This window comes from Nyctibius grandis, chromosome 1 (genome assembly GCF_013368605.1).
Source record: "Nyctibius grandis isolate bNycGra1 chromosome 1, bNycGra1.pri, whole genome shotgun sequence".
Classification (NCBI taxonomy): domain Eukaryota; kingdom Metazoa; phylum Chordata; class Aves; order Nyctibiiformes; family Nyctibiidae; genus Nyctibius; species Nyctibius grandis.
This window is the reverse complement of record NC_090658.1, coordinates 31,728,201-31,744,860: the sequence shown is the minus strand read 5'-3', so window position 1 is coordinate 31,744,860 and position 16,660 is coordinate 31,728,201. Positions and strand designations below refer to the sequence as shown.

General features: G+C 43.6%; 1 protein-coding gene across 1 annotated transcript in view; it reads left to right on the top strand.

The window, feature by feature from the left end:
• PLB1 (phospholipase B1) overlaps nucleotides 1-16,660 on the top strand; it is an 84,849-nt gene that overhangs the window by 64,722 nt on the left and 3,467 nt on the right. Inside the window, exons 47-56 of the mRNA XM_068404186.1 lie at nucleotides 1,302-1,360; nucleotides 2,511-2,554; nucleotides 3,795-3,894; nucleotides 5,304-5,355; nucleotides 7,233-7,313; nucleotides 8,351-8,416; nucleotides 8,969-9,063; nucleotides 10,216-10,297; nucleotides 11,646-11,750; nucleotides 12,812-12,907. Of these exons, the coding sequence (XP_068260287.1) occupies nucleotides 1,302-1,360; nucleotides 2,511-2,554; nucleotides 3,795-3,894; nucleotides 5,304-5,355; nucleotides 7,233-7,313; nucleotides 8,351-8,416; nucleotides 8,969-9,063; nucleotides 10,216-10,297; nucleotides 11,646-11,750; nucleotides 12,812-12,907 (780 nt within the window). The remainder of the gene's footprint in view (nucleotides 1-1,301; nucleotides 1,361-2,510; nucleotides 2,555-3,794; nucleotides 3,895-5,303; nucleotides 5,356-7,232; nucleotides 7,314-8,350; nucleotides 8,417-8,968; nucleotides 9,064-10,215; nucleotides 10,298-11,645; nucleotides 11,751-12,811; nucleotides 12,908-16,660) is intronic.

The window sequence follows — 16,660 nt, the reverse complement described above, 5'->3', positions numbered from 1 at the left end:
GGGGGGGGGAATGACAGTGTTTCTCTTGTGTGCGTACACACACCCCCTCACACGCACGTGCACCCACACAAAAAGTGCAGTACAGAAGCAGCAGTGCAGATTTTGTACTGCCTAAACATCCTTGGTACAGAGGGACTGCAGCAGGAATGATCTGCCTTGGTCCACTAAGGCATTGATTTTCCTCCCGGTGTTTCCCACAAGAGCCCTAAATGCAGTCAGTGTTCATGGGTGAATTGATACCATGGCTTTTTGAAGAATACAAAATTAAGTGAAACCACTAAGAAACTATAACGCTGTGGAAGAATCCTTTTTCATGATTGCTGTCCTGAATGCAAGTTATGGTGCTGACCTTCCTAGAGGTCTGTCCCAGTCCTGTGAGCTAGTCAAATTCATCACAAACTTCTTTGTTCTAATGACTTGCTTTATTTATTAATTTTTAAAAGATATTAATGTTTACACTGCAGGAAGGCTGTTCTCAGTCTAGATGCAGTTTGAGATTAATGAAGCATTGAGCAATTTAGTCATGTCACTGGCTAGAATGCATCTGTCTGACTTCTTAGCACCAAGGCACAGTGAAAGCAATAGATATGCCAGCATACTTATCTGTATTGGCAAAAAAAATCCTGCCTACACCTCATCAAGACTGTGTGTTAGACCAGCAGACGAGGTCCAGCAGAGGAAAAGTTGGATGTTTTCTTGGAAGATTAAAAAGCAGCTCCTCTACTGATTTATTTACAGCTAAAACTGGCTGGGAATTTTTCATCAGTGTTGTTTATTTTTTTCCCCCTGGATTATTAAGTCTCTCAAAATCAGCTTTCTTCAGGAAAAGCCAAGATGAAGCATTTTCCATCAGAAAAATCCAAACAAATACAAAGCTATTGATGTTAATCTGGGTGCGTTGATGTTAACCCGTGTCTCATTGGGTTGCTTGCTAAAACAATACTAGAGTAGTAGAACTCTAAAGATTTATGTCCTTGACCTTACAGTCTGATGCCCTCTGGCTGGACTATATCTCCTCTGGTGTTCCATGGTCTGCTGTCTAGATGAGCTACTTTTGTATATGAGGAGAAGCCCGTGAATTTGAAGCACGGGAGATGCAGAGCTGCCCAAAGGCCAGTGTGTGGTGGTGAATAAGGACATGGACCATTTATGCTAAAACTGAGATATTGCAGAAGCTTGGCTGGATGCAGAGTAAAGTTACCAAAATGCTTCAGCATTTTCAAATCATGATGTCTTGAACATAAACTTGTAGCACTTTTTTCTTCTACTATTTTACAAATGATTCTTTCCATACTTTCCAGACTGCAGTAGGAGCCAAAGCAACTGACCTACAAACAGACTGGAGGGGACTTTCATGGAGGTGATAATGCTCAATTTTCTCTTTCTCTGTTTTTGTCCACAGACACAGTTAAAAGTGTGGGTCACCTGGTTGTGTAGTTACATACTTAAGTATGTAAATGCAGGGGCAAGATGCTGAAAGCAAGTATTGCTGTGTAAAGATTGGAGGAGTCAGGACTGGAAGAGAAAGGGAGTGATTCTTCTGGGGTGTTTTTGTGTTTATTTTTGTGGGATTTTTGTTGCTTTTTTTTTTTAACCAGACTACCAGCATGGTCCTGTGTGTCTGACAGTACATGGATTATTAATATGAGTGAATTCTTTCAACCTCCTGCTAGTCTCTCTGGAGTTTATTCAAAATATTGCTGTTGCTGTGATCATCTAATACAGTGTCTAATGCTAGAGAATCTGAGTGAGTGTGGATTGGCATGAACACGGTGAGAGCACTGCATGTATATTAAATGAAGATGCCCCAAACATCTTTGCTATTGTAAAGTGGACAAAGACAATACATGTCAGACTGGATGTGAATCTCAGTATCTATGCTAGAGTAGAAGGAAACTGCCTGCTTCATATGGGCAGAAGTATGGTTGATAAGCATGTGCACATGCATACATTCTTTTCTTCATCCTTTCTTCCCCCTTTGTATGTATCTGCAGGCATAGATGTCTTCAGGAGAGGCTGACAGAAGTGGTATAAGGATGTATTGGCATGCACACAGACAAGTTTTGAATGGTAGAGGCAGAGGCTCTTTTCATAATCAACATTGCAGAATCCCAGATAGGTGGTTAATGAGCATTTAATGCAGTCTCTCTTATATGCATAACTGCACACAAATGTAGTTTCAGCAAGGTTACGTGGAGCAACTTTGGTGAGGAAATATACCTTTTTACAATGGACATATCAGCATGTCTGTATGAAAAAAATCAGTTCTTCCAGTATGCTCTATTCCCAGTCTGGAGGCATAGCTTCTGTCTTAGCTGATGCCCTGCTTGATTTAATGTGAAATCTCCTTTCAGTACTTTCCCTGAATTCTTGTGGTTTATCTCCTTAGTCCCGTTTGCGGTTAGTCTTTTTTTTTTTCTTCCTGGGCTGCTACAGCAACATATGGTGACAATAAGACAGATGGTTGCAGAATTAACCCTACTTGGTGATTTTGTTCTTTCCCTTTGTAGTATTGGAGGTGATGGGACCCTGGAGACCCAGACTACTTTACCCAGTGAGTATCCTGGAAAATCAATTGAGAAAAGCAAAAGGCGAGTATTACTCTGAAAATAGTCTAAGTGGATGCTAGGAAACATCTGGAAATGGTCATGCTTTCCTTGTGAACAGGGGGGGATGCCCATTATTGTGGATATGAGCAGTTTGTGTGAGTCACAGCTGAAACCCAGACTGACCTGACTATCTGTAAAGTTGATTCAGCACCTCCACATCACAGGACCTGCATGTGATTGTATGATTCTTTTGACAGAAATGATTAGGAGTAACTGTGCTGAAGGTGACAGAAGTTCATGGCAGACCTGCTCCTCCCTTATTTCATTTTGTGCTTTCCAGTGACTGTAATGGCTGTGGACAAATGAAGGGTTATGAAACAATTAGCTGTCCATCTAGAGAGGGTAGTTGACAAGGTTATGGTTCCTCATGATGGTTTCAAGTTGCTACATTGCACTGAAAAAAAAAATCTAAAAATATTATAAATTTCTTGTCCTAGTGTTCTATGTAATCAGTCCCTGTAGTTGCCATAGAAACCATTAAGTGGTCAGTGTGACCATGAATTGGAGGGGACTTGGTTCACAACATTTCGTCTATTTGTATGTGATCCACCCTGTGGAGCAGTTTGACAATACCTGACTTTGTTGGTAATAAAATCTGAGATGCTTTGTCTTGTACCACACACATTGCTGTATTTAAAGAAAAACAGAAGGCGCGTTTCATTTATGCATTATAAATGAGACTCTATAAAGAGGTTTCAGACAGCACTACAGACACAGTAACAATAACAGTTTTCAGACATCACACTTCCCTGCTGACGGTTTCGGTGAAATCTAGAAATGTGAATAAAATTCACTTTTCTGCAATAAATAGTATTATCTTGATGGGTAGTTGGAGGTGTGGGAGGTAGAGGGCCGTATTCAGAGCATCTGCTCCTAGTACATGAAGGAAAGTAACCATGATTACTCTGGCACTCAAATTCAAGACAGTTGCCTGGGACCTGTGCATCTCCTGGGCTGCCAGACCCTGGCTCCTCAAGGCCACAGAGAGAAATAGTTGCAGTGCTAAAGTTTGGACAGTAACTAGAGTCTCCAAGGCGGGTGTGTCTATAGCTTCTGTAAGGTCACAGTGAATGAGGGGAAAACCCAGGTCCATATTCTCACCACTTGATTGGCTTGTGCTTCTGTGGGAGGCAACGCTGCCAGTTGTACTGTGGATGGTTAAAAATTGTGTTTTCTCTTTTTAAGATATCTTGAAAAAATTCAATCCGAACCTATATGGCTTCTCCACTGGCAGCTCTAAGGAAACAGCTGGGTTCAACGTTGCGGAGAGAGGCACGACAGTGCGGTAAGCACAATCGCAACTGAGAAAGGGCAAAGGGGTGAGAACTGATGGACTGGCAGATTATCTTTGAATCACACGTCAAGGCTGAGTTAATACTGATGACCTACGTGTACTGAGCATGTTTCTGTGATCTGATGTTTTCAACTGGGTTTTTAAAATTATTTTTTTAAATTCAGTATTAGGGGGATTTATTTGTATCTTTTTCTAAATTAGGCACAGAGAGAAACTTCCTTTCTTCATTTGACCTCTGCCCAGAATTTCTGAGCCAATGCCTTAGTTATGCTTCTTATTCTACCAGTACCTTTTTCTGCCCAGCCTTCAGTATGCAAGTTCCTGATTCACTGTCACGCCTTATCTTTAATGGGAAAAAATTCATGAGCATCTTTCATTTATTCCTTGATTTCTGGGAAATGTGCCGCAAACTAACAAATAGAAGCCCACTGCTACCCTAATGGCATTAAAAACTATCCGTGTTTGCAATGTAAAAAAAAAGAATAGAACGAGCAGCTGAGAATTAATTAATTTCTCCTCTTGAAGAGAAACTCTACTAGTCTATTAAGAACCCAAATATGTAAGAGTTTGTATTGCATATGCTGTGCCTGTTCTATGGATACTCATGGAATTAACTTCCAAGACTTTCTGTGACACCTTTAACAGTCATTAAATTTACTGCAAGAGAGTTTCAGGATAGTTAGCAAAGCCTGTGTAGCTACTAAATACTTCATGGGTGCCCTGAGCAAAGACTCAGAGTGATCAGTATGGTTGTGGGAGTGCAAATAACGTAAGCACATTTGTGTAGGTGCTGGAGAGAGGCAGGGCTTATTAGTTCAAGCACAGCCTCATGCTAGTGTATCAGCAGCTCAAGTTTCCAGCTGGTGTCTCAGTGTGGTTTGTGCTTCACTCCGTGGATGTTGCATCCTGCTTAGAGCTGGACTGGGACTCTCCAGCCTGGCAGTTCCACAGTGTAAGCAACATCTTCCAGCCATAAGACAAGCTGTAGGAATTTAAGGCCAGATCAGGAAGGCTGGTTAGGTGCCCAACTTCTGTGTAAGCACCAAACTCCCCCTCTAGATTTCAAAGGGAGTTACGCAACTAAATGTCTCTGTGCATCTGGGCATTAGTGGTTTTATCCAAACAAAATGCACGTAAGCCAACCCTGAGATGGGAAGAATTCATCCCAGTTGCCTGCCACTTGGCAGCCGTCCTAGCTGAAGCCCTTTCAGATCAGATTATTCATTTGTGCAACTGCTGCTGATCTTGGTCCTTCTATGTTCGCTTGTCCTTTTGAGGCATCACTTTCCTTGTACTGATTTCTGCTGATCCTAGGATTCCCTGAAATGAGGAGTGGGAGATCAAGAAGACTACGTGCTTTCAGAGCATGCATCTAAAATGCTTATGTCCTCTCTCTACAGCAATATGTCAGCCCAAGCACGTGAATTGGTGGAGCTAATGAGAAGCAGCTCGGTAAGTGGAACTTGGGCCACTCCTCAGTGCTCCTGTGGTCTCTGGGAGATGACTTTAATTAATGGGATGCTTAAGTAGTGAAGACTGCTTTACTGATGGAAGAAAAATCAGTGTCTTTGTCTCTGTTGTGCTTTCCAAGACGAATGTGCCAGGGATTAGCCTTTAGGAGATGATAATTTACCTATACAGATCCATGCAGGTAAGGTGCAAACACACAAGGCAGAGACTAATGTAGGGTGCAATGCAGCCAGGAGTTGTAAGGATGGCAGTGAGGAAGAGGAGAGGTCTGAAGGCTCTGGGGAGATCACAGGACTGCTTAGTTGAACAGCAGCATTCAAAGTGGAGGTCATAAAGGCTGAGTGTAAAATCGCTGGAGCACGTGCCTGGTGAGCAACATCACACTATTTACTCTTCGGTCAGGGAAATGGTAATACAGGGGACAACTGAAGTCTTCTTAGGAGATTAGATCCTCTGAAACTCTGGTTCTGAACAGGCAAGTGATTAATCAGTGGCCAGAAACCTCAGGGTTGGGTGAATCCCTGTCATGCCACAAGCTTTTAGGGAATTAGTAGAGGATCTAGTGTTGTGGACCAGCCTGCTGTGCCAGCTCCACTGAGGGCTACAAAGGGCACCAAAAGGGTGTCTCGCTTTTAATTCAGTGGCTGCTGCTGCAGTTTGGGGTGGGGGGAGGAAATCTGGGAGAAAACCAAGGCTGCTCTGCTCCAAGTGTTGGCTGACTTTGAGTGGATGACTGTCTGGGTGTGAGCTGTTGGTTCAGGAAGAGCACCCAGTAAGGGAATGGGAGTGCCTGGTGCTCCTTGGCTCAGGCTGAATGGGAAAGGAAGGTACTGAATAAGCAGGATTTGTCAAAGTATGTGTCTCTCTGTGCCAGCATTCTTGATGGATGCTGCATGCTAGTCCCACTGTCAGTTACTCTGCATTACCGATTGTTTGGCAGAGTGAAGGGAGCTGGCATGGCTCTTCAATAAAATAGTGTGTGGCTCTACAGCTTTGTTTTATTCGCTGCTTTTTGTGCATCTTTAAAAAACGGGAGGGGGGAAGTCCCTGCCATACTTTGCCTCTTCATGAAAGGCTTTCTGAGCAAAGTGCTGGTTAAGGAGGAGAATTCAGACCTGTGGGTGATTCCCAGGCCCTTCCTCTATTTGTGGGATCCTTTCACAGATGTTTGTTATGTAAACGCACCACGCTAAAAATAGTTGCCTTTGATTCCTTTCTTTGTACTGAACGTTACAAAATGTTTTGATGAGATCCAGCTCTCAGCAGCGCTTATTGTTAGCTTGCAATGACGTGGATGCTGCAGCTGCCCTTATATGAGCTCAGTGAAGTCACCAGCCTCCTGGACTCTTCTATTTTAATCCAGCTGTCTGTTCCCTGGGGCACCCGTCACCCCTCCTGGCTGTGGGGTAATACTTGCCCAGCTGGCAGAGATCCCCAGCAGCTCCAGTTCCACAGCTCCACGAGTCAGTCCAGCATCCGCTCCCACATGTCTTCATCCCCACGCTGCCTGCAGTGTTCAGCCATGGCTGGCAAATCTCTCCTGTCCATCCCTGTCCTGAAGCTAACATTCATTTAGGCAGGCTTGCTGCCACAGACACATTTCTATGCTCATCTACCCTGACAGATCTTGTCTGCTGAAGGGGATTTCCTTACGAAAGCCAAGGTGAACTGCAGCTAGACTAGCAAACAGTTCACATTTTCCCCCTGGACAGATGCTTTTCTTCTGCTGTCTTAACTCAGCATGCCTCCTTTCTCTGTTCTGCCATGCTGTCTGTACCCTGTTTAGCCCCATTTGTGAATGTTACCTCTGCATGTCTAAGCAATATATGCTGCAATCTGTTTATTTTATGTGCCACTAGAAAATTAATTTCAAGGAAGACTGGAAGCTGATCACTGTCCTCGTTGGAGGCAATGACCTATGCCAGTACTGCTTGGACAAGGTTTGTATCTCTGAATTAGGCATGCTCATCCAGGCACTTGGCAAGTGACCAGCCCTGGAAATGTAACATTTCTCTCTCTAAGTGAGCCAAAGCTCCTCTTTGTTTAAAAAGCTCTTAGGAGTCCTGTTCCTCTCATCTGTATTGTATCAGAAACAAGTGCACAGCTTTTAGTGTTGGGGCACTGCAGCTCTGGAGTAATGCATTATTTAAGAACCAGCAACCTGCCCTGTATTGAACAAAACACCAAGGCTAAACTGAAGAGCTCTCCCAGCTTAACTGGACAGTGCAATCGAGACAGTGTGATGTCTTAGGCTTGTTGTTATGGGGACACAAGTGAAGTTTTATTCTGGAAAGTGTCTTCATGCAATAATTACTGAGGATGCCTGATTCTTGCTTCAGAATGACAGTTTGTAGTGAAAAAGATGTCTCTTATCTAGCTATCAGTGGTCATCCCCTCTGAAAAGGTTCCTGTGGCACAGACTGGGGGTCTGGACCCCAGCTCATTGAAATGACCGGGGACTGTTCTCTCAGTTTTGCTGCTGCCTAGAGCCTTTGCCTCCCCAGCTACACCTCTATAACTACAGTCACAAAGTCATTTTGCCTATGGGTTTTGTGGGGCCTGACTGCCTCCATATCAATTTCCCCAAACTGGCAGTTATAAAAAAAAAAAGTATCGCTCTGTTCATAAGGTAAACTAGTCTGGTCTGGGTCCTATAAAAGACAACATGTAATCCAAAGATGTGATTTATGTAGTCATTCATCAGGCAAAGTCTCTGCCAAGAACTATTATATACCTCAATGTATTAGTGACATAGGAACGCAAGCACTGTATAACCTGTCTGCGTGTGGCAATAAAGCTCTTGATCTGAAAATATATCTGCCAACGAAGCCAAAAAGGAGCATTGAGTCGGTATATCTTCTCATGGACCACCTTGCAACTAGAGAGTCTGTGGACTCCTTTGCTCAGGCGAAACAGTTAAACTTCTTGGTTCCTGAAAGAAGACTGATCCTATTTATTTTTTTTTTTAATTACACAGGAAACCTATTCAGTGCAAAAGTATGTAAAGCACCTTCAGGACACTCTGGATATTTTCTATGAGGAGGTAAGCTTTGAAGATAACCCTAGCAAGCTATGTTCCTGGCAAGCACACTAATGTTTTTCTCACCTCTGATAGACTGTCAGTGATTATGTTTCATACAAGGTCATCTTCCAAAGAGCTGGAGTCAGACTGCTTCACAGCGCTGCATTTCAAAAACTGTATTAGATAACGCCCTGAGAAAGTGGGCTGTAGTTTCAGGAAAACTGTGTGTTTCACAGTTTTTTTTTGCTGTGGACCAAACATAGCACAACCCTACTGCCAGTTTTGATGGCTAAACCAGTTGTACAAAGTCTCATTTACCCTAGAGAAAATTGGAATGCCCCAGGGAGTGAAGCAGCATTTCAGCTAGCTTGTACTAGCTGCCAGGAATTTTTTGGCTGACATCCACTGTATGTCTCCCTCCCCCTCCCTTTACACATAATCCTTGCACATGCCACTGGTTGCAGTCAGTGCAGTTTGCACCGACTCCCTGACCTACAGATGGCACTTCTTTCTCACTTTGTAGTGGTATCATGTTCTGTGACTTGCTATGTCTGGTTGTTATAATCCCTGCAGCTCCCAAGAGTCTTTGTCAACATGGTGGAGATACTAGAGATTTCTGGACTGCGTCAGGTCGCAGCAAGCTCTTCGAAGTGCGCTTTGACAGCAAAGTAAGTGAGCAAAATTGGTCTTTGCGTTTATAGTGCTACTTTTTTGGATCAATCTAAATTGCTTCTACAGGAGGACATCCCCACCGAGCTTTCCAAGCTACTTTCATTGCTGCCTTTACTTGATGCACTAGTTCCCATCAACTTTCTACTACTTCCTTCAATACTTCAGCTAAAATGCATGCACCTGTAGATAGCAGAGTCGTCACTTTCCTTCTCAGCTCTAAGGCAGCACATCATAGCACAAGTCACCGTATAATTGTGGTACTACTGAACTTCAAAGACTTTTTTGCCCAGCTGTTCACTGCTCAGCAGCACAGGCTGATGTCCCTGATGCCTCTCCATGTATTCGGTGCTGCATTACCTATGGTGCAGGCTGGACTGCATACAGCAGAGTGCACAACCAGGAACTGCTTTTCACACCTAATGGAGGAGACTAAAGTCCTAACTCAAAGAAGATTGAGGGTCTTGTTTTAGAAAGCAGCAGTGCCTTTATGGGAGTCAGTGTGGACATGAAAAGGCTCTTTAGTCTAGTGGAGAAAGTTATAGCAAAGACCAGTGGTTGGAAGCTGATGCCTAATGAATTCAAATGAAGTTAGGCATAGATTTTTAATAATAGAAGCAATTAACTACTGGAACACACTAGAAGGGAAAATAGTGAATTGACTGTATTGCTTGATGTCTTCATATTCATTCCAGGCACATTCTTAAAGGACGCATTTCAGTGAAGCACAAGTTATTGCCTCTTGATATGGAGGTAACAGAATGAAACACAGTGGTCTGAGGAGTCAGACTACATGAGCAATTAGTCTTTTCTATCTTTAAACCCCTGCTGTAAACATGTATGTAGGGTTTTTTTTAATTCTAACACATGATTTCCTGCTAATGTGTGGCATACTAAACACTTTTGTGTTTGACTCGAGTTGTGGATCCTGCAGCTCTTACTAGCTGTGACAGGTGTTCACTTTGAAAACTAAGTCAATAGTGATTTTTCTTCTGAAGTATCTGTCCACCTCTAAGCCAATGAGGTGGCTCTCCTTCTGCATATGAGCTTTGAGCACATATCCTGAGCTTCTTGAAGCAGACACACATTGCTGAAGAATTGCATAGGCTATTCCAGGTTGGCTTTCAATTCTAGTATTTCTTTTGTTGAAGGAATGCTTGCCCATGTTTCTTAAACCCGGAGGAAAACTCTTCTGAACTACAAGAAATTAAGAGAGTTAACAGAGATTTTCAGGTAATACCTTGATTCTGTAACTGGTCATCTTCATTTCTGTTGCTTTTTATATCGCTTCCCTTCCTCTCATGCATATCCTCAGCAGGACAGAGAGGGATGACTGGGAAACAGCTTGGCTACAGTCTAACTAAACCCGTACCCAGCTAACTGGTTAGCAGCAGTGCAAGTCTTTCCACACTGCCTTATAATTTGGCCTCGGTTCTGAGCTGGAGGCAGATTGAGACTGGTTCTGTTTCCAGTTGCTGTTTCGACAGCTGAAACAGAGTTACTGGTGATGGCTGTTTTGCGGATATGTGTTTGTCCATTATGAATCCAATGAATAGCTCGCATGAATTAACATGTCACTGCAAGGGTGACAAATTACCTTGCATCAGCTGTTTCATGGTAACTTTTAGCAGAGAAAATAAACTAAACCAACCTGATACTCCTTTCTTTTCCTATGGGCTGGGAGTGTGCACACAGATAGCTTACCATGGGTCAGCTTGCTATCTGAGAGTAGCTTTTCATAGCCTCAGGCATAAGATTCACTCAAATTTAACAAAGGCTATAAATAGCTGTAGGACCAGAAGTATTTTCCATCATTATTCCCATGAATACAGGAATCGCTGTATCAGTTCACATTATGTTCTCCAGTTCTCTGTTCTGGCTCTAGCAGTGGATGTTGTCTGATGAATTTGACAACACTAAAAAAATCCATCTTGGAAAATACTTGTATAAACCTATCCAGGGGGTGTTTTCCTTAACTAAGGAATTGGGGTTAGGAATGTTTTGAGATGTGACCAGGAGCATTAGAATTTATACTCATAAGCTGGTAAGTGACAATGAGAGGTTTTTATTATCTGTATGAATGTCTATTGCCATAGTTTTCAAAAGTGGCAGGTGATTTTTCAATGCTTGAGTTTTATTTTACTTCAAGCACGCCCTTCTGAAAAATCAAGCACGCTTCAGTCTCAAGTTGGCCTTCTTGACTCATTTGTCACTTCTAAAAATTTCGGCCTTGTGTCTTTTTTTAAAATTCTCTTTAAATTTTAATCTTGTTGCTATTGTGCAGCACTGATTTCTAAAAGTAAGATATGAACTACTTTTTTTTTTTTTTTTTTAAATTAAACACCTTTACATTTCAAATTATCCTAGCTTCTGTGCATTTTCCTCATGAAAATCTCTTCATGAACAAGTAATTGTCTTAGCTGTTCTCTGGACTGCTTTAAACTATTCAGCTGGATTTATACTAATAATTTATGGTTTCCTACATTGAAAGAAGTGTGATATGCATGTTTTTGATAGCTGAAAAATGTTAGATGAACCTTGTAGGTAACTTTTCTGTTTCCAACCATGCAACTCCATACAGGTTGAAGCCTTACAGCTGATCAACAGTGGTCGGTATGAGGAGCGTGAGGACTTTGCAGTTGTCATGCAGCCATTTTTCCGAAACACCTTGTTGCCCCTGGATAGCGTGAGTCCTGTTTTTCTTTCCCTTTATGCAAGAACCATTATCTTGATTTCCCTAAGTCAGTAAGACCCATGCCACAATGACTGTCTTTTCTTCTCTTTGCACAGTCTCGCAGCACAGGGTAGAACTTGGGATAAGAGTGACAGAGGAGAAGACAGGAAAGACTGTGCTGCCTGTGAATCAAAATGGCTTTAGGAAACATTCATAGGTGCACACATTAAACCTAAGTGTACCCTTTGGCTTCCTCTAAACTTCATGTTGCTTCCCCTCTTGGGAGCTTGGTTGGCATTCACCACAATTTTCTTCTGATCTAGGTTATGGAATATGTTCAGGTTTCCTTCACAGAGAGACCAGCACTTGTATGCCTGGCTCATCCCAGCCTGGAAACAGGAAGCAGCCGTTGAAGCCAAACACTGATTCTCCTTTTCTGCAGCCTTAGCATTACGTATGCTGTGTAGTTAGGAACACAAATATTGAGCATGAATCCTGGTTAAAACCACCCAGTTTTGTATAATACTGATCCTTTTGTCATATCATGTCTATTTTGTTCTGGCAGCCTTCAAGTCCAAAGAATGGTCACCAGTGATGAGGCAAATTCTCCCTCAGACAGACATTTGCCACAGCTGGATATGCCCACAGTTCTTAATGTTGACTGAAATTCAGCACAAATTTCAACACCTGAAAGGTTACAAGTCTGAATTATGGAAGTTTAACAAGCAAGAATAAGCAGTTTTCTATCAGTTCTGTACAAGGTAGAGTGTGGATCAATGGCAGTGTCCATGTAAGAGCTGTGACTGTTGGTTTAATGATAAATTTAGTAGTTACGAAAATTGCTGTGTGAAGTTGAGCAGGCTGCGTTACACAGAAGGTCTCAAGATGCAGTAGTCAGCCCACAGTTAGGAGTACCTAAGTTTATTTGCAGTGTCAAAATATGAGCATATTGCCTTTAGGAAGATAACAAAATTGTGAAGTGGGTATTCCAGGTACAGTGCGCTATTAGATATAATATGTCAGATCTCAAAGGTTGAAACGTGCTGAGAAATACATTTTTGCTTTTATCACAGAACGGCAAGCCAGATCTGAGTTTCTTTGCTGCAGACTGCTTTCATTTCAGTGTAAGAGGCTATGCTGAGATGGCCATGGCTCTCTGGAATAATATGGTAAGAGGTTATGACCTAGATCCCTATGTGTTTGTGGTATCAGTCCCTACAAAAGATCATGAGAAAGGTGTCTGAAACAAAAGAGTAAGCAAGAAATAAAACTGGTATCCTAACAAGAGGGGGGCTGCTCAACTCTGAGACCCTTCTCAGTCTGCATTGCTTAGGAACACAATCCAAAGCGATCATGATGCATAAAACAGTGTAAGTCTTTGCTCATTCAAAATGAGAAATCCTGAGAGTCTTAATGTAATGAAAAATTCCCTTCTCATTTGGTAAATAACTTTCATTAAAGCGAATAATCAGCCTAGTTAAACATTCAGTCTTGTAGTTTTCCTGAAAATGTCTGTTGAATGAGCTTGCCCTTCTTCAGTGAATTCTGTTAGATTTATTAGGAAAACATACATGTGGTTGAATTTTTGCTGCCATTAATAGTGTGGACATGTTGTACCACCCACTCTAGTATCTGAAGCAATTCTAGTAGAGTCACTGAAACTAATCACAGAATCACAGAACGTTAGGGATTGGAAGGGACCTCAAAAGATCATCTAGTCCAATCCCCCTGCCGGAGCAGGATTGCCTAGACCATATCACACAGGAACACGTCCAGGTGGGTTTTGAATGTCTCCAGAGAAGGAGACTCCACAACCTCTCTTGGCAGCCTGTGCCAGTGTTCGGTCACCCTCACCGTAAAGAAGTTTTTCCTCATATTTATGTGGAACCTCCTGTGTTCCAGCTTGCACCCATTGCCCCTTGTCCTGTCAAGGGATGTCACTGAGAAGAGCCTGGCTCCATCCTCATGACACTTGCCCTTTACATATTTATAAACATTAATGAGGTCACCCCTCAGTCTCCTCTTCTCCAAGCTAAAGAGACCCAGCTCCCTCAGCCTTTCCTCATAAGGGAGATGTTCCACTCCCTTAATCACCTTTGTGGCTCTGCGCTGGACTCTCTCTAGCAGTTCCCTGTCCTTCTTGAACTGAGGGGCCCAGAACTGGACACAATATTCCAGATGCAGCCTCACCAGGGCAGAGTAGAGGGGGAGGAGAACCTCTCTTGACCTGCTAACCACACCCCTTCTAATACACCCCAGGATGCCATTGGCCTTCTTGGCCACAAGAGCACACTGCTGGCTCATGGTCATCCTGCTGTCCACTAGGACCCCCAGGTCCCTTTCCCCTACGCTGGTCTCCAACAGGTCTGTCCCCAACTTGTACTGGTACATGGGGTTGTTCTTGCCCAGATGCAGGACTCTACACTTGCCCTTGTTATATTTCACTAAGTTTCTCCCCGCCCAACTCTCCAGCCTGTCTAGGTCCCTCTGAATGGCTGCGCAGCCTTCCGGTGCGTCAGCCACTGCTCCCAGTTTTGTGTCATCAGCGAACTTGCTGACAGTGCACTCTATTCCCTCATCCAAGTCATTAATGAATATATTGAATAGTACTGGTCCCAGTACCGACCCTTGAGGGACTCCGCTAGACACAGGCCTCCAACTGGACTCTGTCCCATTGACCACCACTCTCTGGCTTCTTTCCTTCAGCCAGTTCACAATCCACCTCACTACCCGATCATCCAGACCACACTTCCCCAGTTTAGCTGCGAGGATGCTGTGGGAGACCGTGTCAAACGCTTTACAGAAATCGAGATAGACCACATCCACAGCTTTACCATCATCTATCCACCTGGTTATGTCCTCATAAAAGGCTATCAAGTTGGTTAAGCATGACTTCCCCTTGGTGAAGCCATGTTGAGTGCCCCTAATGATCCCCCTATCCTTGATGTGCCTAGAGACAGCACCAAGGACAAGTTGTTCCATCACCTTTCCGGGGATAGAGGTTATAGTTACCCGGGTCCTCCTTCTTGCCCTTTTTGAAGACTGGAGTGACATTCGCTTTCCTCCAGTCCTCAGGCACCTCTCCCATTGCCCATGACTTAGCAAAGATGATGGAGAGTGGCCTAGTAATGACTTCCGCCAGCTCCCTCAGCACCCGCGGGTGTGTCCCATCAGGGCCCATGGATTTATGGACGTCCACATTGCTTAACTGGTCCCTGACCCAGCCCTCATCTACCAAGACAGATTCCTCCTCTATCCTGACTTCTTCTGGGGCCTCAGGGGTCCGGGGCTCCTCAGGACAGCCTCCAGCAGTATAGACAGAGGCAAAGAAGGCATTCAGTAACTCCGCCTTCTTTTTATCCTCCGTCTCCAGGGCCACCAGCTCATTCATCAGTGGGCCTACATTGCCTCTAGTGTTGGCTTTACCTGCAATGTATTTGAAGAAGCCCTTTCTGTTGTCCTTGACCTCTCTTGCAAGGTTTAATGAGGGGCTGAAATCACACCTATGATGCCTCTGCTTGCAGTCACATTCCTTCTGTCATTTTGGGGGAAATGATAGCTTTTGCGTAGTGCTGGATGAGTGTGTAAGAGGCACACACTGGACTCGATAACTCCAAGGTCACAGTTGCTTTCAGAACCATCATGTTTCCCACTGTGGAAGGAAGACTATGGCATTTTCATGCCACTGCAACATTTCCTCCTCTTGTCTCATAAACACCAGTATCCAAACACATCGTGGTAGCAGAAATCCTGTATCCTGGTTTGTACAAGAAACAAGCATAAATAGAGGGGAATTTCTTTTCGGTTTAAGTAAAAGTTTGAGCAAGATAGGAAACTTACAGGATACTCCAGAATGAACTTGAGCACAAGAACTGGGAAATGCAGGGCGGAAATCTGTGCTGTTGCCCAGTATAGCATATGAGTTGTAGGTTCACAGTTATAGAAAGCAGTAGACGTACAGTGCATGCACATGCTCTGAGTAATTTATTTGTGCATGCACAGCAAATCTGCCTGTTTTCCATCAGGCTTCTCTGTCTGGGACTCCAGATGACAGCAGCCTGGTAGGCTTCATTGTGTGGTAGCTCGAACAGGGCTGATGGTGGCCCAGAAACGCCAGGCAAATGTAGAAAACATTCAAATTGAGTATGGCTGCAGGTTTGAAGAAGAAAAAGAGATGGTACCCGGACATATGGTAGCCTTAAATTGGGTTTCTGTTGCCACGTGGTGTTCCTATTGGCCATTAGTCATTCCTGAATCACTGTCAGTCCTTTTTCTATGCCACTGGAGTTTTATTCTGTCCAGACTGTCACTCATTGCCTACGCATGTAAGGATATTGACACAAAGCTTTCTACTGGGGTGGCGGGGATCAGGTTCTTACTGATGCAAAGCACAGCTATTCCCTTCCAGAGAGATCTGTCCGTCTATGCCAACTGAAGATTTTACTGTTTACACTATTTAAATCTAGTTCTTGTAACACATCCCTGCTTTTCACTTGCAGTCCATGTACGGTGAGGCTGTGCAAGCTTACTGTAAGGCCGTATTGTTTCCCTGTTCCCTGAAAAGCTCAGCAGGCTGTAGGCTTATGGCCAAATGACACGGATTCTCGTCAGTACACATAAAGGGCCAGACTGTGCCTGGCCACTGCGTGGGTATGCAGAGATGGGGATGGCTTAAGGAGCCTCTCCCTTGCCATGATGTTCTTTGCCCTTTTTGCTTTGTGCAAAGCAAAGCATACTCCTGCTCTCTGAAGTCAGAGGACTCTGTAGTCTTAAGGGGCCCCTACTGGTCCGAAATCCACCTCACTGGTCCCTTGGCCCAGGAAAAGAGCACACAGATAGTGTGTTTAGCGTGTGTTTATCTAGAGCATGTTTATCACATGCTCTAGAGGAGCTATGTGTATCTTCCAGAAGTTGCCCTGTAC